Source organism: Leuciscus leuciscus, assembly GCF_965113295.1.
Source record: "Leuciscus leuciscus genome assembly, chromosome: 20".
Classification (NCBI taxonomy): domain Eukaryota; kingdom Metazoa; phylum Chordata; class Actinopteri; order Cypriniformes; family Leuciscidae; genus Leuciscus; species Leuciscus leuciscus.
Window position 1 is genome coordinate 12,276,170 of NC_138744.1, and position 26,993 is coordinate 12,303,162.

The following is a 26,993-nucleotide window of genomic DNA, read 5'->3' on the forward strand; positions in this document are numbered from 1 at the left end:
TGATGTTTTAATCATGAGTGTGTCATTCAACAGTGAAAATAATAGGTGTTAGTGCTAGATCTCTTCTGAAGCATAAAAGAGCATAAATTAGAAAAATAACTCCTTACATTTTTTTATTTTTTTATTATTAGTTTAGTTTAGTTCCAAGGTTTTTACCTATTAATAGAGGTCGACCGATATGGTTTTTTTCAGGCCGATGCCGATCTTTTGAAATCCGGGTCGGCCGATGGCCGATAAATGCTGCCGATTTATTTTGGCCGATATTTGGCCGATTATGCGCTTGTTTTTAACCTCTATTTGAAAGATAAAATGTAACACAAATAATTACTTAAGATAGACAAAATTTCTCAACAAAAACATTTATTGAACACTTTACCAATCTGCACTTGTACAAAAGACAAAAAGACCTTGAGATATGTTTGGTAATTGTACCTGAATGAATTGAAAATTAATTTGCTACATTTCAGATTAATATATTTGTTTTCCTTAACATTTTAATTAACAGTAACTTAAACACTTTGCAGTTTGAATGATGTCCTGATAAACAAAATGACGGAGTATGTTTTTATGTTTCCACTGTTCGATCGCGCCTCACACACACGCGCGCGCACACACAAATATAAGTAAACACTTTGCGACTTTAAACACACGCGACATTTCGATCGCGCCCGCGCCTATCTCTCTCTCTCTCTCACACACACACAACATATCCCAGCATTGCAATCTTTACATTGCAGCCTGAGCTAAGGCGGGGCTACAGATTAGGTGTCCCTAAAGAACCCGCGTATCTAACAGTAGTTCCGCATTACTTTGCACACGAGTTTTATTTATTTTTATAGCGTGTATTCTCCGTGGAAATTTATACACCGAACCGTGAAGCCTGTACCGATTCGGTTCAATACGAATACATGTACCGTTCCACCCCTAGTCTACAGTGAAATACAGTCACACTTTACACTGTTTGGCCAGCATTTTAACCGTGTTTAATACAGCTACTTGCTAACGGAATGCTAAAGTTAGCTGCTGACTAGCGTCACGTGCAGCGAAGCGATGTTTCTGTTATTCTAACGTCCGTTTTCAGAGCATCCAAGAGAAGCACAGACATAACAGTAGCACCGAAATGAAGCACAGAAATCCGCGTTGATATTCGGTCCGGTCGTTAAGGCACCAGTGCCGTATTAGCACCGGGTCTGTCTGTATACCCAACCCTAGCGACGACGCTAGCAAAGCAAAGCCAGTCCTTCACTAGCCTATAGTTGGTCTCTTTTTTTTATGACTTATTTCTCTGCATTGAGTGACAACCCTCTCAAATATAAGACACACAAACAGAACAAATAAAAGTCTCAGATTCACTGTCTGTAAATTCTTGCTTACTTATTGTAACATGATAGCAACCCTTCTGCTGTGATAATGCAATCTCAACTACGCTATCAATTTCAAAGTAGCCGAACGTCATGTCGCCTATTCATGTTTTTTCTCGAAGTTGGCAGTAACATATCAAAAGTTTTTAATTAAATATAAAGGAGTTTTCTCCAAGGAACTTAGCTCCTTCCTTAGGCACTGGATGAGCTCTGCTCACTCTGCTGGAAAATGACTCTAGGCGCAGCGTGCGTCGAACACGTGTTCCACAACAACAACACTAGGCTGTCCACAGATGCGCCCGCCTAATAATCGGCTTGATACACTTGGATATTGGCCGATGCCGATTATGTAAAAAATGCAAAAAATCGGCCGATTAATCGGCCGACCGATGAATCGGTCGACCTCTACCTATTAATGTTCAACTTGGGTCCTAAAACAAAACCTGTCAAATACCACTGGTCTAAATAATGAAGCAGAGACTTTATATGGGCTATTTCTATATTGGATCATTTACCAGACGTCAATACCAGACACCATTGACTAGCTGGTCCATTTATTGGCACAGAACACTGTCAAAGTCTATGATGGTAACTGAGGGTGAACTTGACAAATTTAATATTTTGCTGTTTTTGGTCCCAGCGAACACGTTTCCGGACCGCCTGATAGTGTTTGTGCTCCAGAGGTTGGAGAACAGTAACGAGAGGAACAGAATGGGCTCACTGGCTGTTCTCAGACACCTCATCAACTCATCCAGTGAGTTCAAATACGTCAATGATTTCTTTCTCAACCAGTCACTCACATCCAGATTGTCATACTTGGTTATGAAAGGATCAGAAATATTTGCTGAGATAGTCATTTACAGATCTGTATTTTTAAAACTCTACTCTTGTCTGTTCAAGCCTCCACTATGGAAACCAAGAAGCTCCTAATTCTAACCAGCATCAGACAACCTCTGGCTGACCACAGCAATAAGGTACATAATAAATCCTCTGAATGTGATATGTGACAAAACATGGGTGTTTCATCAACTTTAGGCAATTTTGCCCCAGTGGACCTTTAGAAAATAAACTCCTTTAAAATACATTTGTCACACTAGTTTATTTAATTTGTCTACTAACATGTTCAAAAGTGAATGTTCATGCATAAGAGTTTTTTTTTTTTTTTTCTGTTGCTATCATTTATGCTGCAGTGTCATTGTCACTGTTATGTATTGTGTTTAATGGAATTATGTGGTAGAAACTTTTTTTTCCGGGGATGCAGAAATTCTGAGTGTTCAGAAAGGACTTAATGATTGTGTTTACCTGTGCAGGTGAAGAAGAGAGTGGTGCAGGTGATCAGTGCGATGGCTCATCATGGTTACCTAGAGCTGGAGGGAGGAGACATTCTCGTCCGCTTCATCATTCAGCACTGTGCTCTACCAGACACTTATCATGTACAAACAACCTTTACTGGCTACACATTTCATTATCTTACTGCAGTGTCACATGACTGTATCTGCAACTGAACTTTCTGCTCACTGGCCACATTTTAGATTCTTGATAAGTCTACAAATCTCACTTGATTTCCCATGCATTGAACTGCAAGATTGTTAATGATCTATTGTTTCAGACCTCTTTAGCATTCAATTTAGCAAGCTTGTTCAGTCCATAGTCCATGTAGAGTCATGTGTCAGTGCATAGCTTAGTTTTTAAATGTTTGCATTAGCTGGGGTGATTCCCTTTGTTTGACAGCTTTGTCTTTGAACAATTATTGGTTTTAGCCTAGCCCTAGTTATGCTCGGGTGTGTAATACAATATGGGTAATAAATTGTGTTAATATTTATACAGCGAGGACCGCGACCACCAGACCCAGAGGAAGTGACCAATGAGGCTCTGCGTAGCATGTGTGATAACACACTACATCTTTTCACTACTACAGTGGGCCGGCTGACTGATGTGAGTACACACAATTGTAAACCTTCCGCAAACAAGTTAAAATGGTGGTTTCATTATATGCTTGAAGTCATGGTTCTCATTTCAAAATGTGCAATGTTTAAAAAAAAAAATCTTGTTACAGCTGTGCAACATTATGATTGACTGATATTGCATGTCATTTTATGTATGCCAGGTGAACTTGATGAATGTCATAAAGCGGTCATATCTATGCCATCATTCTTAAGGGAGCTGCCACTGAAGAATTTGACCTGATTGTCTGGATTTGTGGGGACCAAGTGTAGTGATTTAAAAATCAACCATCAGAAAGCCAATATTGATCTCCCACTGTTCTGAATATTAGGGGGAACATCAATGTCTGTGGTGGTGACAGTCACACTGCCACTAAATCAGACACATGCACATCTGCAATGCGTCTTACTATCTTGAAGACAACTCAATGAAACTCTTATAGTGAGAGATGGGCTTTGCAGTCATTCAGCACAGTCCATCATCTTCACAGCCAAAGTCAGCAGCCTCAGCCCGGCATTGCTGCTTGTAAGAAAGAGTGTCTAGAGAAATATTAGATCTTTTTTCCTGTAAGCTTCCCAACATCAACAGCTGGCCGTTGACAGGGATCTCTCCTCAGCAGACAGACGAAGACAGTTTATGTGCCGATGAGACTGTCTCCATTCACTCTGCCAAAACACATTCAAACGATAACCAGGAAAATGTCAGGAGATGCACATCTAGCCAGACTATTTTTAGATTTTTGTTGTGTCTTACTTGTTAACATGTTGTTTTAAAGCACTAAATTTACACTTTTATTAGATTTATTGTGTGGATTTACCAAGGTAGACACTGAAAGTAAATAGGTAAGAGCTTTCCACTGGATAAATACAGTGATTATTATGTTTCAGCTTACAAGAAGTTATTTAATCTGATGCAGCTTCACATTCCTTAAACATCCATGTCGGAAGATATCTTGTGGTCGTGGAAAAGATGTTATTTTGTTTCAGCAAGGTCAGATTATTGGTCTGCATTAAGCAAAGAAAACAACTAAGGAGATTGCTGAAACTGCTAAAATTGGGTCCAATGCATAATTTATACCTGGAAGGATGGCGGTGAACCATCATCTTTGAGAAAGAAATGTAGTTAGATTTTATTTTAAATGATCCTGATCAGAGATCTCTCAGAGAACTCACAGCTATGTGTTATAGTGAAAGTAAGAGCATTTCCACACGCACAATGCGAAGAGAACTCAAGGGATTGGGACTAAACAGCTGTGTAGGCTTAAGAAAATCACTTATCAGTGAGGCTAATCAGGAGGAAAAAAGAGTTGGGCAAAAAAGATTGGACTTTTTGGAAAGAATGGAAAAAGGTCATGTTGTCTGATGAGTCCAGATTTAACCTGTTCCAGAGTGATGGGCATATCAGGGTAGAAAGAGATGCAGAAGAAGTGATGTATCCATTATGCCTAGTGCCTACTGTACAAGCCTGTCAGGGTTGCTTTAGTTGGTCAGGTCTAGGTTCAGCAACGTTATGTGCCCAGAAAATGAGGACAGCTAACTACTGAATAATCAGTGGTTTCCATCAATAGATTTTGTCTTCCCTGATGGCATGAGCATATTCCAAAATGACAATACCAGGATTGTTGGGCTAAAATTTTTAACCACACAGAGTCCAGAACTTAAAGGGATAGTTCACCCCAAAAATTACAATTTTGTCATCATTTACTCACCCTCAAGTTGTTTCAAACCTGTATGAATTTATTTCTTCTGCTGAACACAAAGGAAGATATTTTTAAGAACGTCAGTAACCAAACAGTTGTGGGGCACCATTGTCTTCCATTGTAGAAGTCAGTGGTGCCCCACAACTGTTTGGTTACAAACATTCATCAAAATATCTTCTTTTATGTTCCACATAACAAAGAAATTCATACAGATTTGGAACAACTTAAGGGCGAGTAAATTATGACAGAATTTTCATTTTAGGATGAACTATTCCTTTAACCCCATTTAGATTTTTTGGGATGTGCTGAAGGAGACTTTACGCAACGGCCCGACTCTCCCATCATCAATAGAAGATCTTGATGAGAAATGAATGCAGCACTGAACGGAAATTAATGTTGTTGTGACATTGCAGATGCTTATTGAAACGATAATTTGGCGAATGCATTCCCTAATCAAAGCATAAGGCAGTCCCGGTCCTATGAAGTTGTGCCTTTTTTTTGGGGCCAGGCAGTGTATATACTGTATATAAATCCACAAACCATATAAATATATATTTATGTTTTATTATTTTTTATTAAATACAATAAACATCCATTATTCAGTATTTATGTATCTCGAGTTAAACCATTGTAAGATATTAACACTTTGCCCTTTATCTCTACACTTTGTCTTTCGTTTACTGAACATAATGTATGTACATCTGAATTGAGTGCATGCTATTTTTCGTGTAGGTTCTGTGGCCGATGTTGCTTTGCTACCTGACCCCAAATCAGTATGCCAACGCCACCACCCCCTTGTGCAAGAGTTTAATTCTTCTGGCCAATAAGAAGCGAACAGCACAAGAACCCAACTTCATCATCGACTTCAATGCACAAGGTGTGGACACACACACATATATACGATCATGATGTCACTGATGAGCCTAGTCTTAGACTAAGAGCTTTTCCAATGTCTGACCTGCAGAAACCCTTGAATCACACTTTCTGTCTCCTCCAGCAGCCGCCGTTAAATCTTTTTTTTTTTTACGTTGTTGGACTGAAACTAAATTGCACTTGCAGACGTTCTGTTTTCATTGCAAGTCGTTTGCTTTGCCTGTTGAGTCTGTTTCTAATTAGTCCAATGAAAAGTGGAATTTATCAACTGAATAAAGTTTTTTGGGCAGAGGGTAATTGTTTCTTACGCTGAAAGTGATTAAATTGAACTCTAGTAGGACAAATAAGTCCCAGGCTCAGTGATTATTTATTCGTTAATTGTAATGCTTTTGGATCATGTGCTTTACTAATGGGTTACCCTTGTCTGCTCTCCCCCTCTCTCTGTCTTGCTCTGTTTCTTTCCTCTTCCCGCAGGCTATAGTCTTCCCTCACAATATATCCTGATGATAAGGCTCTTGGTAAGTGTCGAATTTCCAGTGTTTGTTTTACTTATATCATTATCAGTTTCAGCGGGGCAACGAGTAAGGTTTTACATGCCTCTCTGGACTGCTTGATTCTTGATTCTTGATTCTGGTCAGTTGTGGCATATTTTTGGGCTGCACTTTATTTTACAGTACGTGCACTTACAGTGTACTGACCTAAGAAAGTACTGGGTATTATAAGGTAACTACATGGGTTAGGTTTAGGTGTAGGTTCAGGTTTAGTACCTAATTATTACCCAGTTATTGCAATTACTATTATATTATGTACATGGGGAACAGGACTGTAAAATAAAGTTCTACCTATTTTTGTATAATGACCATCAAACTGAATATTTAAAAAAAAAAATGCAACATACCAGTGCTACTTTCATACAGTACTGTTCAAAAGTTTTAATTATTATTATTGAAATAAATTAATACTTTTAATCAGCAAGGATGCATTAAATTGACAATAAAGTGACAAAGACGTTTACTTTGTTACAAAAAAGTTATATTTCAAATCAATGTTGTTCTTTTGATCTTTCTATTAATCAAAGAATCATGAACAAAAATATAGCAGCACAACCATTTTCAGCTGTGATAAGGAATGTTTCACAAGCACCAAATTAGAATGATTTCTGAAGGATCATGTGACACTGAAGACTGAAGTAATAATGCTGAAAACAGCTTTGCCATCAAAGGAATAAATAGTATATTGCATAAATATTACATTTAAGATTATATATAAAAAAAACTAATTTTTAAATTGTAATAATATCACAATATTACTGCTTTTACTGTAGTTTTGATCAAATAAATTCAGCCTTGGTGGGCATAAAAAACATTAAAAAAAGTGTACTGACCCCTAACTTTTGAACAGTAGTGTTTCGAAACATTGAACACATTGAGATATTCATATACATAATATTAGTGTTAAGCTAACAATCTCCATTTTTTTGAGTCTCTGTTTCTCCTGATACACTTTTTTTAGATCATGATGTAATTTAGTCACTGCTTAATGCAGACCTTAAACATCTAAAATAAATGTAACCTTTTCCTTAGGTGAATGCCTCATTCCCATTTCGGTGCAGGGGACACGGTGCTCCCTCCCTGAGTCTGCTCAACTCTATCAGCCCTAACATTCACCCTAAAGCAGAGCCGCTGTGGGAAAATGAGATTCCAAAGCTGCTCGATTATCTTGAAGGTTTGTTAAAATATACAACAGTGATGTAGAGGATTAGGTACAGGGCTGTTCCTCACAATGCCACCAGACCACGCCACCTACTGGTCATAACATCCACCTGCACACTTCAGTGTTTCACCATGTTTTCAAAAGTCCAGTAATCCTAGAAACTAAATTTGGACATCATGAGAAATTATGTGATCTATGAAAGAATCCATTTAGTCTGTTTGCCTTTGCAAGGAGGCACTGCTCTGTCTAATCTAACTGGCTGCGATATTTAGGTCAATTTACTGACATAAGAGGTCTTGTTTCTGTATTTAGTCCAGTAACCAGTGGCTTAACTTTGTTTTAAAAAGTGGGTGGGACAGGTGTGTGTGTGTGTGTGTCTAATCACATATGTACTAAAACAATTGTAAAATATACAATTATTCTTAAACAATTAAAAAAAACATTATGATATCCAGAAATCAATTTCAATAGTACACTGAGTTCAACTTGTAGACTGAACTCGTTTAATGTGATAGTTTCATCCTTAAATACAGTAGTCAACATTTAAAGTAGATCAAAACCTTTCATCAAAGTTATCTTTGAATTTTGAACAATACCCGTTCTTGTCTTAGGACAACTTTGATTAACTTTTTTAATCCACTTCAAATGTTGACTACTGTATAATACAATATATTGTTAGTACAGAGTTTCTTCACATCAGTGAATAAATACACAGATCCGCAAGCAAAGCTCGTGTGCCTTTATGGTCCGGGGGTATAACTTTTGTTAAGCATGTTGGAGGTTTTGGGTTCTAATCTGCCCTCGTATAGTTTATTTTTATTTTATTATTTTCACATTAAAAATAAAGATGTTCATCAATTATTGTTTATCAAGAGCAGGGACATGTTTGTGTGCACTTTGTTATGTGAGTTCACATCACCGGAACGAATAGAGAGCGTTAAGTAATAGATTGCAGCGTTTGTCCGTGTGAAGACTGTATGAGCCACAAGAGAACACTAATTACAGCGGCAACAAACACTCCGAATAAATTAAAAAACCACGTTCCAGCGCTAGATCACCTCTTATTTAATACAAATGAATGCAATTACTGCTCTGGTAGTCAGCTAAAGATGCTTCCTTAGATGCATCCGTTCCGCGAGATGTTTCAAAAAGTGGTGGGGACAATATTGACCCTGCCAAAAAGTGGTGAGGACATGTCCCACCTGCAAATTACACCTATGCCAGTAACTGAAACTTTACAGGTTCGCTCTGTCTTGATCCGTCAGTTTTTAGTCGAAGGAGAGGTTCTTGAATCATCTGCTATGATCTCAAGTGCCTCCCAAAACCACCCGTCCTTAGAGACTCACAAGACAACCAGATGTTTCCAAGATACAGCCAAAATTATACTTGAATATGAGAACTCCTATTTCACATTCCGCGACTCTTCCAAGATAGTTACATGGTGTAGCTTTAAAGACTTCTATTGGGTATCCCATTATCTTTGACTTTTTCCAGAGTGTGGTTTGAATGGATCTCTGACTGAATTTTGTGTTTTTCTAACCAGAATCATCAGAAGAATCTCTGGACAAAAAGAAGTGGGAAGAAAGTTTACTAAAGGTCTGTAGTAATGTGTATTAACTCATAAATGACTATTGAAAAGAAAAGCTTGCAATATTAAGAAAAATGTTATCAAGAAGTCTATATGAATAAGAGAAGAGAACATGGCCAAAGTTATTGATGGTGATTAATCAGACATTGCTTTCTGATTGTGATGAAGCTCCTGTCTAAAACTCTGGCAGCCATTGACGACAGCCAGTGGACCGGTCAGCTTGCAGTAGAAGCCACACGATACCTGCCCAACTACAACAACTCACTGGAGGAGAAGGTCAGTTTAGAAATCCATCTGTGCTTCTTCATGGTAGAAAAAAAGTAAAGCTTTAATATTACTGACAAGGAACAGTCCACGTCCAATAGCTATTTTTATTGTCATTATTTAAGTGTTTTTGTTCAAAAATGAATCATTGTGATTGCAGCTGTTGTGATAATTCGTGAAAGAACTAAACAAGTGACAGTTTCTTGGTGTGCACTGAATGCTTTGTGTAAAAGATTTGAAAAAATATAAATATGTATAAAACAGCAATTCAAGAACATAGAACATAATATTTTCCCAACAAAATATTTATTTCAATGTAAATTTGCCGTAATTTCCTGCATTCTTTTGACAAACTCTTCTTTTTCTCTCTTTTTTCAGAGTTTTTTGTATAGGTGTGTCGGTATGATTCTCCAGCAGTGCCATAATAAAGAGTTGGTCAAGAAACAGCTGCAGGAGATCCTGATCAGCTCTCGCCACAATGATGCAATGGAAAGAACGGTACACCGATCTCAGCGCTTGTACACCGTGCACTTATCAGTTCACTTCTGACTTCTAAATTAAGAGAGAGTTTATGTGCTGACAGTCAAACTGCTTGCTCAAGAACAACGTTCAGACAGCACACTAAACCCTCTCTGGGGAACTATGTATCTTAATGCATCCCTTTTACCACACTATCACAAAAATGATTAAAACTAAACCAAATATTAGAAAAGAAGTCTAAAGCTAGTCGCTAATTATTCTATCTGTAAATAAAACGAAACATTCTAAATATGTATTTTAGTTCCCCTCACTCCACAACAAATCCTTTCAATTTAATGGTATTCTTTACAGCAGGGGTTCCCAAACTTTTTCGTTCTAGGACCCACCTAGACAAGTATAATCAATCTCAAGACCCACTTGCACAGTTTTTTTTTGCTACATGCCATGGGATTAATCAATGCATGCTGATGGTCTTAATCTGCATTCCCTAGTTTTGCACTGATGTAAAAAGACTGACAGTGACAAGCCTTCATGTTAGCAAAATATTTTAAACTTTTAACTCTTAAAAAAACTTTTAAAAACATGTATGTTCTTTAATGTTTGATTATAATTTTACCGTCTTCACATAGGGATGGGAAATGATAAGATTTTATCAATAATAATAATGCCACTGACGATTCTGATTATCGATCCGATTCTTTAACGATTCTCTTATCGATTCTTGATAGCACTGTGTGGAAAAATGTAGTCATATGCTTTTCAAAAAAAAAACAAGGGGTTTTATTTATTTTAAAGCTTAAGCTTGAGTAAGCAAACTGTACTTTTTATGTAATTTATGTAATAAATAGAACTTTATTGTAAAGTGTTACTGATTCAAACGTCTCCTGAGTTCACTGTTGGAAAGATCAGTTGTCCATTCATTAAAATGAATCGTTCAAAGGAGTAATTAGTTTGCGAATTGGACGTGTCATGCGCGTTGTGTGATTATCCCAGCAGTTAGGACATAGACATCCAAGATTTGTGTCAACACAGAAAACATTTCATCACTGGATAGTTTTTTTTCGTTTAATTAAAGTGTTGTTTTATGTCAGCTGAATGTCTGGGACGCTTTTCAGAGAAGATAAGGCAACAACTTATTTAGCACAATTCACACCCAGCGGTAATTGAGGAAGAAATTTTTTTTACCACCGTGTCAATTTATTTTGATTAATATGTGCGAGGGAGAGAGAGCAAGACAGCGCTTAGTTTGGAGACGGTGAAGTCTTTTTTACACTTTCGCCTGGCTCCGAAGAGAGAGAGCGCGCGCGCGCGACCGAGTCTCTCTCTGCTCGTTCTTTCAGTTAAACATGCACTGTGACTCTGTCACAAGCGCAGCAGTTCATCTACATTACTCAGCGATCAAATAACACTTTGGCGGGCGCTAAAACTCATAGTCGTTTGGTCATTAATCGGACTGGTTTTGTTTCACTCATCGTAACGTAAATTTAGCTGCAGCTAAGTGCCTTTGTGCGACCCACCTTTTCTCACTGTGTGACCCACAAGTGGGTCGCGACCCACAGTTTGAAAACCACTGCTTTACAGAACAGTATAAAACAAACATAAATTAAAGTGGCATTCATTAAAAACAACACTTATTATAAACGCTTTTGTGTGCTTGATGTTAATTCCATTATATAGAATATTGGAAGATAAATTGCAGCATGTTTCAGAAGATAAAAAAAAAAACATGACTTCTGGAAAATACGGTAGTCCATACAGTAGTCCGTTTTGACCCATACCCTGTATCCAAATTGAGGTAATTATTCTGCTGTGCTATCAGTTATCATTGAGAACATAGATCCCATATAATTTCTAATCATAGATTAGAAATTTGTTATATAAAGGTTTTTGCAGTTATTTAAAAGCTGCTAATTAAGAATAATGGTAGTAACAGGCAATAATTGGTTTGCAGGGTGTTGCCATGGGAATCGGGCTGTGTGCCAGCAGCCATCTCGATGGTACTCTGGAAAAACTGGAGGAGTTTGGGAAGTCTGACGCCTTCAGGAAAGCCTCAGGGATATTTGGTCTTCTCAAAGTAGGGCGAGTTTCATTGTGCTTCTCACATAATACAAAAATAAAAATATCTTATTTTTTTTTCAAATCAGGTGTTAAAAACTGTAATATTTAAATTTAGTTAGAAATGGTCCTTTTTTTTAATAATAATAATAATTGTGAAATTTAACAGTGCACAGTGGTCCATTGTGCAAAGGTTAGGTAGTAAAAGGATAATTATATTAGGTTTATAAAGCGCTTCAGAAACCGTATTTCACAGATGTATCTTGTTGTGTTACTTTTCTTGTCATTCAGGATAAAAACGATGTTGATGTGGAGAAAATGAAAAGCACTTTAATTTTGTGTTACGGCTATGTTGCGTTGCACGCTCCAGAAGATAAGCTCCTAACTCGCATCGATAGTGACATTCTCCAAAACATCTCGAAAAACTTCAACACCAAGGTAAAACACACATAGGGCTCAACTGTAACACCATAATATTTTTTTTGTCTGCAGCGTAAAAAGACTTTCTGTGGCCTGAAAATACAGCAGTTTTATTGTAGTATTACGAAGTATTTGTAAACTGGTATTTCTAAATTCTAAAATGTTATTATGAGTTTTGCGGTATTAGTTAGTTTTATAGTCATAGTTAACTTCTGGGAAAATGGACCAAAAATATTGATGATTCAACTTGCATTTGTATTGGTTGTTTGTTTGGAGATTTTTGGAAGAACTTTAATTTTCATGCCTCTGTAGCTCTATTATGTTAGATGAACAGCTCATTTATTTGATCAGAATAATACATTAATCATTTCTCATTGTTTGTTATAGCAGTGAGGCAAATAAATTAAAAATGTGTTGTTGCTGTGAGGTGTTTTCCTAAATAAGTCCTCTGAATGTCCTAGTATATGTTGACAAGATTCAGTTGGCTGCTTTTGAGGCTGACAGTTTGATCTAAATGATTTTTAATGATAAGGATCATTAATTCTCTTTGAGTGCTGAAACATATCTTATCCATATTCATAATGTAATTGTGCGATTTAAAATAATTTCACTCTTAGGGAACCATGTAACTCATTTTGTTAGCATTCTGCACTCCAGTCCAAATTGAATATCAAAGTTGAGTTCATGTGAGTCTTCATGGGGATTTTTGGAGAATTTTGCTTTGTTTATTCACTGAATTCATTCAAATTAGATGTTTTTATATATATACTACAGTAGTCAACATTTAAAGTGGATCAAAACCTTTCATCAAAGTTATACATGAATTTTGAACAATACCCATTCTTTTCTTAGGACAACTTTATACACACACACACGCACGCACACACACAAATAACTAAAGGCAATTTTGATTTATATCTCAATATACTTAAAGTATCTGAAGGGTCACATAATTCATCATTCTGATAGTCCATTGTGTGCCCAATCATGAAGTTCTGATTATTGTTAAATAAAATGGATTATCTTTCATGTTTGTGAATTACATTGGATCATTACTTTTATTGTTGTACAGGTTCTGGGAATTAAAGTAGAGACCAAGGTACCGTGAAGGGAAGAGATCATGAGGACCTTCTCTCACCTCTGACCTTTAAACTTTAACTCACTTTCTCTTCAGTCTTGATGCTGCAATCAAAACCTTTTGACCCTCTCAAAAAGCTATCTCTTTATTACATTTTTTATGAGACTTAAGTTTAAAAAAAAATGTTTTCGCCGGTATAAAGCGCTTCATATTTCATCTGAATCTTTTAAAAAGGTCTTTTGATAAATTGGATATAAAATAAAGATGACATTTTAAAACTTTTACACTACACTTGTAAGTTAAAGATTCATGGTTTTTGAGAAGGTCAAAAAAAAGCTCACTAACCTGATAATAACCTTTGTCTTACTAAAGCGTCACAGTGTCTAGATACATGGTTTTCTGGATTTTAGGTGGCTTGATTTATCCATTCAACTCTTTTTCTATTGAATCACAATTAAATTGTCGCACATTGTGATTTTCATCTCTTATTACACTGTAAATGTTATGAGTAGAACATGTATATTTATTTATTTATTTAAAATGAGCATGCTGGGTGCAACTTTGACCTGGACATACTTTTCTAATTCCAGGTCTTGATTTTCCTGCTCTGTTTGATTGACATATGCTTTGTTCCATAAATCACAGTTTGAGTGTGTTTTCATCTCTTTCTGTGTGTGCGTGTGTGTGTGTGTGTGTGTGTGTGTGTATGCTCATGGGCATTTCATAGGACATGACTATGAAGCTCAGTCTCATTCATAGTGTTGGACTCATTGCCAAGGCCATCAGCAACAGTGTCCGTAAACAGGGCTTCGTGTTCTCCCGCAAGCAAGAGCTGATGGGTGTTATGATGGTGAGAGGTTTGATTTGAAGATCATTCAGTTTTTAATATACAGTATGTTTTCAATGTACTTTCAGTATAAGGAAGATTTCATTTCCATTGGGCAAAATCTAGGAGCTGAATGTGGCATAAAATGAAATGTTATTTTGAAAATCTCAGATCAGTTTTAGAATATGATGTACCTTTTTAGCATTTGTCTTTTATGTTCCTGCAGGATTTCATCAAAGCTGAACCAGCAGATGTCATGCGGACCCCTGTTCGCTATCTAGTTATGACCACATGTGCCAACCTCATGTATCCTACCATTTTAAATCTTTCTAGTGTTCATCTGCGCTATTTTTAAAAAGTTTGTCTTTGTAAATATATGCTAAACATGTTTGTCCATCCATCGTGATGCTTAATTAAACAGTGCCACAATCTATCAAGAACTTAACTCAAGCTTTCAGAAACTTAGATCCTCCTTTATCAGAAAATGAAAACTTTGACTTGTTAAAAATATGTTTGACTGGTGTTTATGGGCTTCCTACTGTGGACACTCTGGACAAAGCTAAAGATGAAGAAGCCCTGGATCCACAGCAAAGAGAGGTCAGAATAAAATATGCATGTACAGTACATACGCATCCCTGGTAGAATGTCTCTTTTGTCTCATGCATGCTTTAAACATAGAGTTTGTTTTTCATTACAGTTCCTTTTCCCCTCAGGCCTTATATTCAGATACTTTTAACGCTCTTCTTGAATTGCTGAAGAATGTGTTAGCCAGAGATTTGAGTCCTGATGGTCTGCAGTCTGTTTTCAAGGTGAAGTAGTTACTATAAAAGTCACTTGCCATTTTGTAGTCTCTTTGTCTGAACCCCATGAGTGCTTTTGCTTTTTCTCAGCATATTGAGAGCTGGCTGAGCTCAGGAAAAGAATATGAGCGGGAGAGAGCAGCAAAGACCATGGCAGAGTTACTGCATTTTTATCTGGACCATCTCAATGTGAAGGTAAAGGACATCATTACTGTGTGTGTGTATACAAATACGTATATGTGTATACAGTATACTATATATGATGTGTGTTTACAGTATATATATATATAGTGTGTGTGTGTGTTTGAGAGAGAGAGAGAGAGAGAGAGAGAGAGAGAGAGAGAGAGAGAGTGATTACTGATAGGGTCAGTTTTAGCAATTTTTTGCAATTTCAATTTGAATTGCTAGTGTTGGGAAATGTTTCTTCATGTTAGAATTCCCATCATGCTCAAACATACTAAAACAACTTTTTCAATACTTGTTACACCAACATTCTAGAGGAAGAGGGTTTTATTTGTAAATTATATAAATAAAAAAGTAATCGTATCATATTATAATCAAAAGATATTTAGATATTATAGATTACAGATATTTATTTATTAGTCATTATTTTGAAGCGTATTTGTTTGAAGTAACTCTGAAATTATGATGATAAATTTAGCAAGTAAAGTGTTATTTTATGTGTTGCATGAAAAAAGTATTCTGGTTATTTGTAGATCGTTACCCTGAACATTGTGAATTGGTTTGTTTAAGACAAACCTCTCACATCCTTTAAATACAAAGCATTCACTTTAAGTACATATTAGTTTTATTCTGCCCAAGCTAAAATGTTAAGCAGGATGCATTATTTTGGCTTCCTCAAGGCACTGATTAATGAAATATGGGTTTTTAATTTAGTTTTTAGTTTTTTTTTACTGTAGTTAAAATCTTATTAGATCTCATGCTCAGTGCTCCTCTCTCTCTCTCTCTCTCTCTCTCTCTCTCTCTCTCTCTCTCTCTCTCTCTCTCTCTCTCTCTCTCTCTCTCTCTCTCTCTCTCTCTCTCTCTCTCTCTCTCTCTCTCTCTCTCTCTCTCTCACTCACAGAATCTAGTGACATTCCATAATCTGGGAGCTCTTGTGGGGCGTCTGGCCCCACGGTGCACAGACCCAAACCCTGAGGTGCGGCGGGCAGCCATAGACTGCGTCTATAGTCTAATGTACATTCAGCTGCGCTATGAAGGTACTGCCCTTTTTTATTATTTTATAGCACAACTCTGTTTTGTCTGACCCAGGGTGGGCTTCAGATTGACAGTGTGTCAATATAAACTTGTTTACACTGTTATCTTGTTCTGGAAATACTTAGAAAAGTATCTTGCCTCTTCCATTTTTCTCTGTTTGACAGGCTTTTCACTGGACTACAAAGACGATTCAGTTGAGGGTCTTTTAGATGTTCGTGAGAAGCTAAGCAATCCTGACCATTCAGTCTTGTACCAAACCTGCTCTGAGCTAACCAAGGTAAATTGCCTCAATGTAATATTCTCCTAAAGCACTGATGCTTCCAGAGATCTTTAAAGATCCACACTCTCTCTTTCTCACTCTTCACCCCCTGTCTCTTGTGTTTTAGATCATCAGTAAGCGTTTGCCCCAGCAGCAGTTGAGCACCCTGTTGTTTATGCTGTTTGATGGTTTGGTGGACTCTCAGTCCAACTGTTCCAGAGCATCCAGCGTGATCCTCAACACCTTGCTGAAGAACAGAGGTGCTGGGCTGCAGGATCTGGTACATTACACTTTCATCGGATTTTGGGAAATACATTTTTTTCTTTTACTGCCGGCAAATGTTACATGATCAGCATATATTGGACATGGACAAGCAAACTGATGTAATAAATATCATCTCTATGTATCATCCTATTTATTTGAATGAACTGGTTTGTTGTAAACTGACAATTTATATAATATATATAGAGAGGGTTTAATATTTATTGTAGCAAAATATGTAGTTTATATACAGCTACAAGTGTTTGTATGCAATAACATGCATTTTATGCAATTTATGTAATTATTGAACTCTCCAGCTAATCATTCAGACTGTTTTTTTTTAACCAAATCAACTAATTCATTGAAATATTGAAACTTAAAGACAAATTAATTCTCAAATTGGACAAACCTTCTGTCATGCCCTTGGCAAAGGGCAATAGAGTGGATTTTTAGTGAATAAAAACTTAAATTTCAATCTGTAGCTTAGCTGCTTGAAAGGATTAGTAAATGGTAAGAGAAAATTAGTTGAAAAGTATTTTCTATAACACTCCCAAAATTCACTTCTTGTGTCTTGACTCTTTGTCAGGTGCCAGAGATGTTGGAGGTGTTGCACAACCGGCTGCAGGTGATTGGTGAAGAGCAGGTGAAGGTGGCCATCGGTCAGTCCATCCTCATCCTCGCTACACAGCACCTTCAGACAGTGGTCAACACGCTCGTCGCCTATCCACTACCATACGACAGGTGATTATTGTGTGTGTTGTTTATGTGCATGGCATTCATTGTCTGGCATGTGCTCCATGATGCTCAAGCATAATAATGATGTGCTTGGTGTGTGTGTGTGTGTGTGTCATTGTGTGTTTTCTCCAGCTGGAGCTGTGAGATGTGGATGGCTCTAGGAGCAGACAGCACTTTGGCCCTGCAAATCATGGAGATGATTATCGAGAAGCTCAGTGTTATGGTTCCCTATGTAGATAAGAAGGAGTCCATGTTAAGACCTGGTTTGACCAAAGTTGCCACAAGCCAACCATTGGCTGTAAGTTTTAATATATGTAGGATTTGTGTCATTTGGCTTTTAAAACGCATAATGCTAACTAGACATAATCTGTCAATTATGCAGAGTCAAGTAATGTTTCTGTATTTACTGAAAGAAATGCTGCATGACGCAACAAAATCATAACAAAGCAAACACAATCCTTGTGAAGCAGGATGTAGGGATTTTACTGTGAGCTTCATACTTCCCATCCTGACATGTCAAGTGTTTGGCAATGTTATTGACAGTCATTGCTTGTTGAAACAAATACTAGTGGATGCAATTAATAGCTTGATTCTTTACTGTTGCATTAGTTAGGAAATGGTGTTAAACTGTTAAACCTCTTTTATTCCTTTTATTTATTAAATGGCTTTCACTACCATTTAAAAGTTTGGTGTCAGTGAATAAAAAAATTTGAACATCTCTTTTGCTCACCAAGACTGTATTTATTTGATCAAATATACATTAAAAGAGTAATATTGTGAAATATTACAATTTATCAACTTTTTTTCTATTTTGATATATTTTAAAATGTCATTTATTCCTGTGATGGCAAAGTTTGAAACAGTTGTACTGCTTAATATTTTTGTTGAAATCTTTGATGAATAGAACATTTAAAAGAACAAGTTTTATTTGAAATATAAATCTTTTGTAATCTTATCAATTTCTTTATTTTCACTTTTTAATGCATCCTTGCTGGATAAGGGAATTAACTTCTTTAAAAAAATTTAAAAAAGCTACCCTCAAACTTTTAAACGGTAGTCTGTTTGTCAGTGCAGTGTCCTGTTTGATAATTAATAGTTATTGATTTTCCATGTTTTCTAGATGACATGTGCCCTTCGTGAGATGATGCTGAATGGTCAGTCAGCTGACGCCGTGGCGTATCTGTTTCCAAAGCTCTTCAGCGCTCTGCTTTTGCGTTTGGGTTCTAGCGTGGGAGTTCAGTTACCTAAAGATCTCAACAGCAACAGCATCATTTCAGACCGCAAAACAACCAACAAAAACAATGTGACTTATTTTGATGTGTGCGGGTGAGTGGCATACATATGCAATTTTGTGCTATTGTGCTTATTTAGAGTTACACTGTGAACACAGTGGTTCTCAAACTTTTTGACTCTGTTGTAATTGTGAGAAAGCTACTTGTTTTTAATCTTTTTGGGTATTTACAGAAACTGGGAATATTGATATATACCAAATTAACTATGATTCCAGAAATTTCAAGAACTTCAAGAATAATTTAAATAGAGATTGGAGGGTTTTTTCAGTATTTTAATGTCAATGATAATTTATTCATTAATATACTTTCCTCTTAATTAAGATCACTCCCTCAGCCTCACAGCAGCGTTAATTAATTTTTTGTCATTAACTGCCAAAGCAATATAACACAAAGTATAGTGTTATAAGTGTATTAAATTTTTTTGCGACGTTAATAACTGTGGAAACACGTTATATACCGGTCCGTGAAAAGGGTTCATATTTGTTTAATGTGAGAAGAAAGAGACCATGGATATGGAGTTAATAAGACATCTGTGTTTCTCTTTGCTGTGTGTGTTCAGGGTGGCAGTGGAGGCCCTGCGGATCCTGCTGGGTCGAGCTCAGCTAGACGCTGTCGTGAAACCATTAGATCAGGAGGGAGCTTGGGACAAGATGAAGGACCCGCAGCAGCACACAACAGGAGTCACTCTGCTCTCCAGGTGCACACACCTGTCCTCCGTCATACACCCGTTCTCTTGGACTGTTTGTTGTTCTGCTATGTTAAAGGAGATGTGTATAACCATAGAACTGTTCTTGAAGACACAGGATGTGTTCAATTACAACATTTTGACAGTGCTACACGTCGATTTCAAGCTGTTGTCTCATGCTAAGTTTTTGTGGAAATTGGCAAGTTCAGAGTAATAAATAATTGTTCGAATTAACACGCTGTTTTCTGTCTCATTGTGGTAAGATTAAATGTGGTCTTCTACAATACTAGATTTTGAAGAAGCTATTCTTTCTATCAGAGCAATGGCAAAGCATGCTGGTCCAAGACTCCCCGCAATTGTGGAGAGCCTGTGTCCTTCTCTCTGTAATATTTACGAGTGCCAGAGGATCACAGTCACAGCCTTCTTCTCTGAGGTGAGAACATTTAGATTTATGTGATTTTTAAGTTTTTTTACAGATAAATTCAAAGCTTTGTAACAATGAATAGCTAAAGACTAATTATTTTACAAAACCACAGATTGTTCAGTGTTTATTTTTTATTTATTTTTTAACAGTAGTTTATTTTATACTACTGTTCGAAAGTTTGGGGTCAGTATGATTATTATTTTATTTTTTTAAAGAATTGAATACTTATTTTCAGCAAGGATGCATTAAATTGATCAAAAGTTACAGGAAATGACATTGTTACAAAAGATTTCTGTTTCAAATCAGTGCTGTTTTTTAAACTTTCTATTCATCAATGAATCCTTAAAAATGTTTCCACACAAAAAATATTAAGTATCACAACTGTTTTCAATATTAATAATAATAATTACAGTCTAATTTTACATTCTATAAACTAAACTTTGGCCTGTTCTTGTATTCACCCTTTTAAGTCCAATACGACTTAAATTGACTAGCGTTACATAAAAGTGCATGTTTTTATATGATATTTTCAGATATTGCTAGATTCAAATGTCAAGATTTATTTGTTTACTCCATCTAGCTGCTGAACCACCATGTAGCGACTGAACTGATGATTTTGGACATGTTGATGAACAACATGATGGAAAGAATTACTGACACCTGCGGTACTGTCCGGATGCTGGCGGTCCGAGGCCTGGGGAACATTGCTGTGGGCTCACCTGAGAAGGTACAGAAGCTCTGCTTGACCTCTGAAAATACTAATTGGATGAAAATTCTAATAGATTTTTTAGGCAATGTTTCTTGGCAACAGTGTGAGAGACATGGCAACTTGTTTATGCAACAATTATGAAAAGATTTTACCTAACAACTGCTGCCAAAAAGTTCCCCATGTTCCCCACGCCCTCCATTGTTCTGCTCTGATTTTTTTCTTCTCTCTGTCGTCAAATGAAGTTATGTCATTACTTTCAAAAGCTTGGTAACAAAATCAGTCAGTTAAGTGTGTAATTATACATTGCTAAACTGTTTTTTTCTTTTTTTTTTCTCATTCAGGTGAATAAGTACGCAAAGGAGCTTTTAGCAGCCATGAGTTCAGGAATGGAAGAGAAGGATGATCCAGGGAAACTCATCACACTGGAGGCCATGTCAGGAATGTCCAAGATATTGCTTTACCTGGACCAGAAGAATGTCCAACTGCTTGTGGTTTACATCTTCATGAAGATAAAACCCTTTCTGGAGAATGTGAGTGTTGAGAGAAGGTGCAGAATATGAAAATCACAATTATGAAGCTGTAAACATTTTATTTATTCTAATTTAAAAAATAATAATATCAGTTTGATTACCGATAAAACAGTTTATTTTTAAAACATAAAAAAGCACAAGTCCAATGTTTCCACAACTATTTATGTCCCAGTTTAAAACTAGATTAAAGTCGCATCTCTTCAGCCAGGCATTCATATAATCCTACAGTTCAAACTACAATCCGGCCTCTAGCTCATAAATGCCAGAGGAGAACTGGCCCCCGACTGAGCCTGGGTTCTCCCAAGGTTTTTTTTTTCTCCATTAGGTCACCTGATGGAGTTTTAGGACACCATTAGGTCACTTGATGAAGTTTTTCGGTTCCTTGCCACTGTTGCCTTTGGCTTGCTCAGTTGGGGATATTCTGGGGATATTTAATTTAATTTTATCAATCAATAAATTCCTCTTGAAACAAACTTTGTTGTATTATTTTAATTTAATACTGTGAAGCTGCATTGATACAATCTGTATTGTGAAAAGCGCTATACAAATAAACTTGACTTGACTTGACTTGACATAAAATAATTACCAAATATATTGTGCGTGTGTTCCACATTTGGAACCTTTTCTACTGAATGGCAGGAAAATTATAAAAATAATTTAATTAATAAATAGATAATAATTAAAAAATACTATTAAAAATTGTTGAGCTCTTTTGAATTTGAGGTTAACACAAATTATGGTTTCGACTGCATACTGTTCCCATACTGTACCAAGAAAAATTCAAGAAAAATGTATACATGTCGTCTATTCAAATATCAGCTTTAAACTGTATGTACACATGCCCTTGATTTTGGTAACATGGTTGCACAAGTTTCAAACAATTAAATAAAAAGAAAATAAATATTATCTTTTGTTTGACTTTCTGAAGTTGACAATCAACATTTTCTAGAGGGTTAACACCTATATTGACTGCCAATTTTCTTGAGAAAATCTTGGTACAAATAGGTCCTAAAACATTTGACTTTTCTCAAGTAAATTCTTGGTTATTCTTGGTAAATGCAGGCTGTTAGAATACAGTGTTTTGGTGGTGGATTTTGTTGTTTAGGCTTTACTCGAAAGATCTTTTGTCATGTTCTCTCAGGAGAACGATGAGATCCGATGTGCTTCCATCATGCTCCTGGGAAACCTGTCAAAGTTCGGCTCAGGTGAGCCCATCTTTAAAGACCAGATCCACAATGTTCTGGTCAGCTTGTTGTTGCACCTCAATGATCCCAACCCTCAAGTGGTCAAGGTCAGTGTTTAGTCTGCACACACTCCTACAATGATTGCTTTTTGTTATAATGGGTATAAATATTGAAATTTAGTAAAAAAGGATTATGCAAAAACCAGAAGTCTTTCAAGAATAATAATGGAAATATTGCATGTGTGTGTGTCTTTGTTCCCCTAGGCATGTAAGTATGCCATGCGCGTGTGCGCTCCAGTTGTAGGTTCAGAGCAGATCTCTGCCATGTTCCAGAATCATCTTCTTGAGGAGAAGGGTCTGCACTATGGAGAGTTCATTAATGACCTCACCAAATACCTAGTATGGCAAGAACCAAAACTTAATTATAAGTACACACATAGAATAACTGCACAGTACATTCTGTTCATCTCTCTCTGCATGCTGATGAGTTGACTGATTCCCTTTTATAAAGATTACTGTTATTATAATCACTGTGCTATGCCACATGTGCATGCATCTTTGTATTCTTCTTTGATATACTTGATGTTTTTAATGTTGTCAGCAGTTTTAGTTTATAATACGGGGACTAAAGTCCAGTTCACAATGAGAGCAGTAACTATATCGATAACTATATTAGCGTCCACACCAACACATCATAACTATATTTATCGTTAAAATTATTGTCCTTGGTGTGAACGGGCCTGAACAGATTATTACTGATTGTTACTGAGAATTTTGTCCAAAAAAACCCCCAATCATAATGTGTGTTTGCAAAGATCCAGGATTTCCCAGGCATGCTGAACTTCTACCACATCACAGTCATTCAGTTCTTCAAGAGTAACTGGTCTGAGATCAGAGCCGGTGCTGCCATGTTCATTGGTAAAAACTTTTTTATTATTATTAGTTTAGTATTGCAAATATTTATGCTTCATTGAATAGTTGTTTTTAACTTTAATATTTAATGACTTTCTAGTATTTATATATTTTTTTTCTACTATTATTTTGTGATGGTTTTGTAACCGTGTTTTGTGAATTTTTAGGGTTTTTGCTTGGAAACCTTCCTGATGAGCATTTCTCCCATATGAATATGGGGTCAGTGACCAAGGGTAGGTACAGCAGTTCTATAATAATATCTGCAGTCAAGAGAAATATTTAAGGAAAGACAGCACATCCTTGTTATTGTGCTACATTTGCTGTTTCTTGGCACCTAAGGAATCTATTATTTTTGCTTCTATTTTAATGATGATTTTGTCTGGTAGTGCATTGTAGAATGTATTGCTGTTGAAACTCTTAAAATATAGTAAATGCACCATGCTCTTGGTTGGTTATCACCTGACTTGTATGTTCAATGAAACTATAATTTTTCTTTGATTAATGGACTTAAGTTATTTTTCCCTCGTATTTTTTCCTCTCTCCAGGTCTGGTGATGCTGCTGCAGGATCCAGATCCTCTCGTGCGGGTGAAAGCCGCTGAAGCCATGGGTCATTTTCACTGACGTTACCTCCACTCTACAGCCAATCAGATTGGTCTTCGATTTTAAGTTTGTTGCTTTGAATAAGGAGGAAGCCTTGAATTGTTGTTCTAAAGTTTTTATTTTATTTTTGACCAAAGACTGTTCACTAGTTCTGTAAGAAAAGAGAAGAATAAAAAAAAAGACGTTACAGCACTTTTACTGCAAGTACTCTCAGTAATACGGTGTGTGTGTGTGATCCCTAGAGTGGGGTTTTTAATGTAAGGTATGTACTTGCAACTGCAAGCCCTTTAAATGAGATTTACTGAAAGTTTGTATGCAAATATTGCTGGTATTACTTGCTTGACCATTCCTGTAGCGTGGTAAATGCATTTCAACACTTCATTAAAGGGGTCATGAATTGACATGTAAGAGGTTACTGTACAATAAAAAGCATTCTATACGTTTCAGAACTTAAAACTTACTTGTTAGTCCAAAAACATATTTTATTGAAACCAAGCTCTGAAAATGGCTCTTCAGATTTTGTCACATTTATGACATAATAGTGTGACTAAAGACCGCCTCTGCAGAATCAGATCAATGCGTACTTCTACATCATCAAATCTTTTGGCGCATTAGTGAGATGAGAAGAGCGATAAATGATTAACACTAGACTAAAAATAACATTACCTTCCAAAGCATCCTAATGATAGGAAAGCAGGTTATTTATTTTCAACTATGTGAATATCTCAGCATTATTTGTTTGTTCGGTACATTTCACTGTGGATTCTTAGGTAAATCAGTCGTAATTTCGGCGCAAGCTTTGCAAACAGACAGTAATGCACCAACATGCAAGTAAACAGGGTTAATTCTAATGCCTGATCTGCAATCAGTGATTTCTGATATGTAATGATTTATGTTCAGTCAGATGTTATTTGTCTCAAAATCGTTTATTTCTGTTTAATGCGTCAGTAAATCAAGCCAATGAATAAACGATCAACTTTACATCGTTTCTCTAAGTAGCACAAACATAATCTGTTATTTAAATTGTGATAATTCTATACAGAAAGCGCTGGAGCTGTCAATCACACAGCGCGAGTTTATCAGTGACTGAGTTCTGGACTCCCGCCAAAACTCCCATTATAATTAATGACGCTGTCTACACTGCACAATGAATCTCTTATTTACATCTTGTTTGCACTGTTAGTTATGATGAAGTAGAGTAGAGATCTAAATAAAATGTAGAGTATATCTAAAAATAGATCTAATACTATAATCAGCACTTTTCATGATTAATTCATCTCGATAGCTGTAATAGTAAAAACGTAGTAAAAGTTTTCGAGAGAGTTACACAATTAATACTTATTTCATATGCAAAGGTTTAAGCCAATCATAGCAGTGGGTGTGTACATCTCACAGCAGACACACCCCTTAAACCTAGAGGGACTCATGTGCAAAGCGTCTGTGTAGTTGAAACACCAGTGCCAGCCTTTCTGTGGCACTTGTCTTGTTCTGTTTTGTAAGTTATATCTGTGAAATTAATGAATTCACAAGTGTGGCCACTGTTAAATAAATGTTAATTAAATTTATTATTTTATCCTAATAAACAGGGCAAAAAGTGATGATGGTATGGTACATCCGCTATTTTTACAAGTTTGGTACCTACTGTACAGTGTCCTCAAGAAGTAGTTGGACATACTATGAGATGCTATATAAACACAGACTAGTAAATTAAACTTTTGATGGAGTGGGTCTATTTCAATGTAAATGGCCTAATGTCTTAATTCCTTTAACTGATTAATATTTAATGAATGTAGGCATTAATGAATTAGGGAACAAACACTTTGTAAACTGCATTGGTGTGATTCTCAGTCTCACAAGAGCCAAACATTAATTGCAAGTATATACACTACTGTACAGGTTTGGGGTCCTTAATAATTTTTTTTTTTTTTTTTTTTTTTTTAGACGTGAATACATTTATTCTGGAAGCATGCATTAAATTGAAAGACTTTTACAAAAGATTTCTATTTCAAATAAATGCTGCTCTTTTGCACTTTCTATTCATCAAAGAATCCTGAAAAATAAATCACATTTCCACAAAAAATATTAAGCAGCACAACTGTTTTCAGCATTGATAATAAGGAATGTTTCTTAAAGGGTTAGTTCACCCAAAAATTTTAATTCTTAAAATTGAAATTACTCAACCTCATGCCGTTCCAAACCCGTAAGACTTACGTTCATCTTCGGAACACAAATGAAGATCTTTTTGATGAAATCTGAGAGCTTTCTGTCCCTCCATTGACAGCTACACAACTACCACTTAAACACTTTAAAAAAGTTCTTCAAGAGATTTTAAAACTAATCCATATGAATTGAGCGAATTTTAGTCCAAATTTTCTGAAGAGCTATCTTCAAAGTCACTTTGACATGATCACTTTATATGATGAACAGATTGAATTTAGGCTTCTATACTCGCATATAAACATTAATCCTACAGGTTTTTGGGGATTTTCATTTTTGGGTGAACTATCCCTTTAAGCGTCAATTAAATCAGAATATTAATGATTTCTCAAGGATCATATGACTGTAATTAGTAAACATATTTCAAAATATTGTTTTTACTGTATTTTGGTCAAATAAATGCAGTTTAGAGACATCTAACAGTTTTTTTTTTAATCTTTTTTTATCTTACTGACCCCAAACTTTTGAACTGCCTGTCTATTCTTCTCTGCAAAATAGTGGATCCGGTTTGGCACTATGAAGAAGAGCTGAGGTGTGGAGAGAGAGAAAAATATTACAACTCCTTTGTTGCTCATTGTGTTGAATATGCATTAGCACAAGTCAATCAAATTAAAGTGCTTACTACGGACAATAAATCTAAATGCTTTAGAATGTAGCAATTAGTGGCAGTTATTCCTGGTCAGGAATGTGGTCAGGAATCTCATGTGGTAATGGCACTGGGATTCATTATTGGATAAGTCACTGAAATTGTATTTGTTTCTGGGATAGATTTCAGAGCAATCAAACTCACTGAAGGTTTCACAGGTCTGCTGGTCAATCATGGTATCGGGTGTTACGTTTGCATCTTCACATCAATTTGTCTGTTG

The 26,993-nt window shown here is 36.2% G+C and overlaps 1 protein-coding gene across 2 annotated transcripts in view; it reads left to right on the forward strand.

Annotated features, from left to right (window-relative positions):
* Positions 1–25,508, forward strand: part of mroh1 (maestro heat-like repeat family member 1) — a 37,544-nt gene extending 12,036 nt beyond the window's left edge. Inside the window, exons 11-43 of one of the 2 annotated variants that reach the window (XM_082149729.1) lie at positions 2,002–2,115; positions 2,262–2,335; positions 2,672–2,794; positions 3,189–3,296; positions 5,737–5,881; positions 6,352–6,395; positions 7,461–7,602; positions 9,134–9,186; positions 9,347–9,454; positions 9,821–9,940; positions 11,874–11,996; positions 12,269–12,415; positions 13,470–13,496; positions 14,203–14,325; positions 14,528–14,607; positions 14,760–14,898; positions 15,015–15,110; positions 15,192–15,296; positions 16,186–16,321; positions 16,484–16,596; positions 16,706–16,858; positions 17,426–17,580; positions 17,707–17,872; positions 18,695–18,900; positions 19,426–19,563; positions 19,870–19,984; positions 20,556–20,702; positions 21,026–21,214; positions 22,356–22,505; positions 22,662–22,796; positions 23,213–23,315; positions 23,477–23,542; positions 23,855–25,508. In XM_082149729.1, coding sequence (XP_082005855.1) covers positions 2,002–2,115; positions 2,262–2,335; positions 2,672–2,794; positions 3,189–3,296; positions 5,737–5,881; positions 6,352–6,395; positions 7,461–7,602; positions 9,134–9,186; positions 9,347–9,454; positions 9,821–9,940; positions 11,874–11,996; positions 12,269–12,415; positions 13,470–13,496; positions 14,203–14,325; positions 14,528–14,607; positions 14,760–14,898; positions 15,015–15,110; positions 15,192–15,296; positions 16,186–16,321; positions 16,484–16,596; positions 16,706–16,858; positions 17,426–17,580; positions 17,707–17,872; positions 18,695–18,900; positions 19,426–19,563; positions 19,870–19,984; positions 20,556–20,702; positions 21,026–21,214; positions 22,356–22,505; positions 22,662–22,796; positions 23,213–23,315; positions 23,477–23,542; positions 23,855–23,931 — 3,920 coding nt within the window. In that variant the 3' untranslated portion in view covers positions 23,932–25,508. The remainder of the gene's footprint in view (positions 1–2,001; positions 2,116–2,261; positions 2,336–2,671; positions 2,795–3,188; positions 3,297–5,736; positions 5,882–6,351; positions 6,396–7,460; positions 7,603–9,133; positions 9,187–9,346; positions 9,455–9,820; positions 9,941–11,873; positions 11,997–12,268; positions 12,416–13,469; positions 13,497–14,202; positions 14,326–14,527; positions 14,608–14,759; positions 14,899–15,014; positions 15,111–15,191; positions 15,297–16,185; positions 16,322–16,483; positions 16,597–16,705; positions 16,859–17,425; positions 17,581–17,706; positions 17,873–18,694; positions 18,901–19,425; positions 19,564–19,869; positions 19,985–20,555; positions 20,703–21,025; positions 21,215–22,355; positions 22,506–22,661; positions 22,797–23,212; positions 23,316–23,476; positions 23,543–23,854) is intronic. The other variant, XM_082149730.1, reaches the window with a different exon arrangement.
* The last annotated feature ends 1,485 nt before the right edge of the window (positions 25,509–26,993 follow it).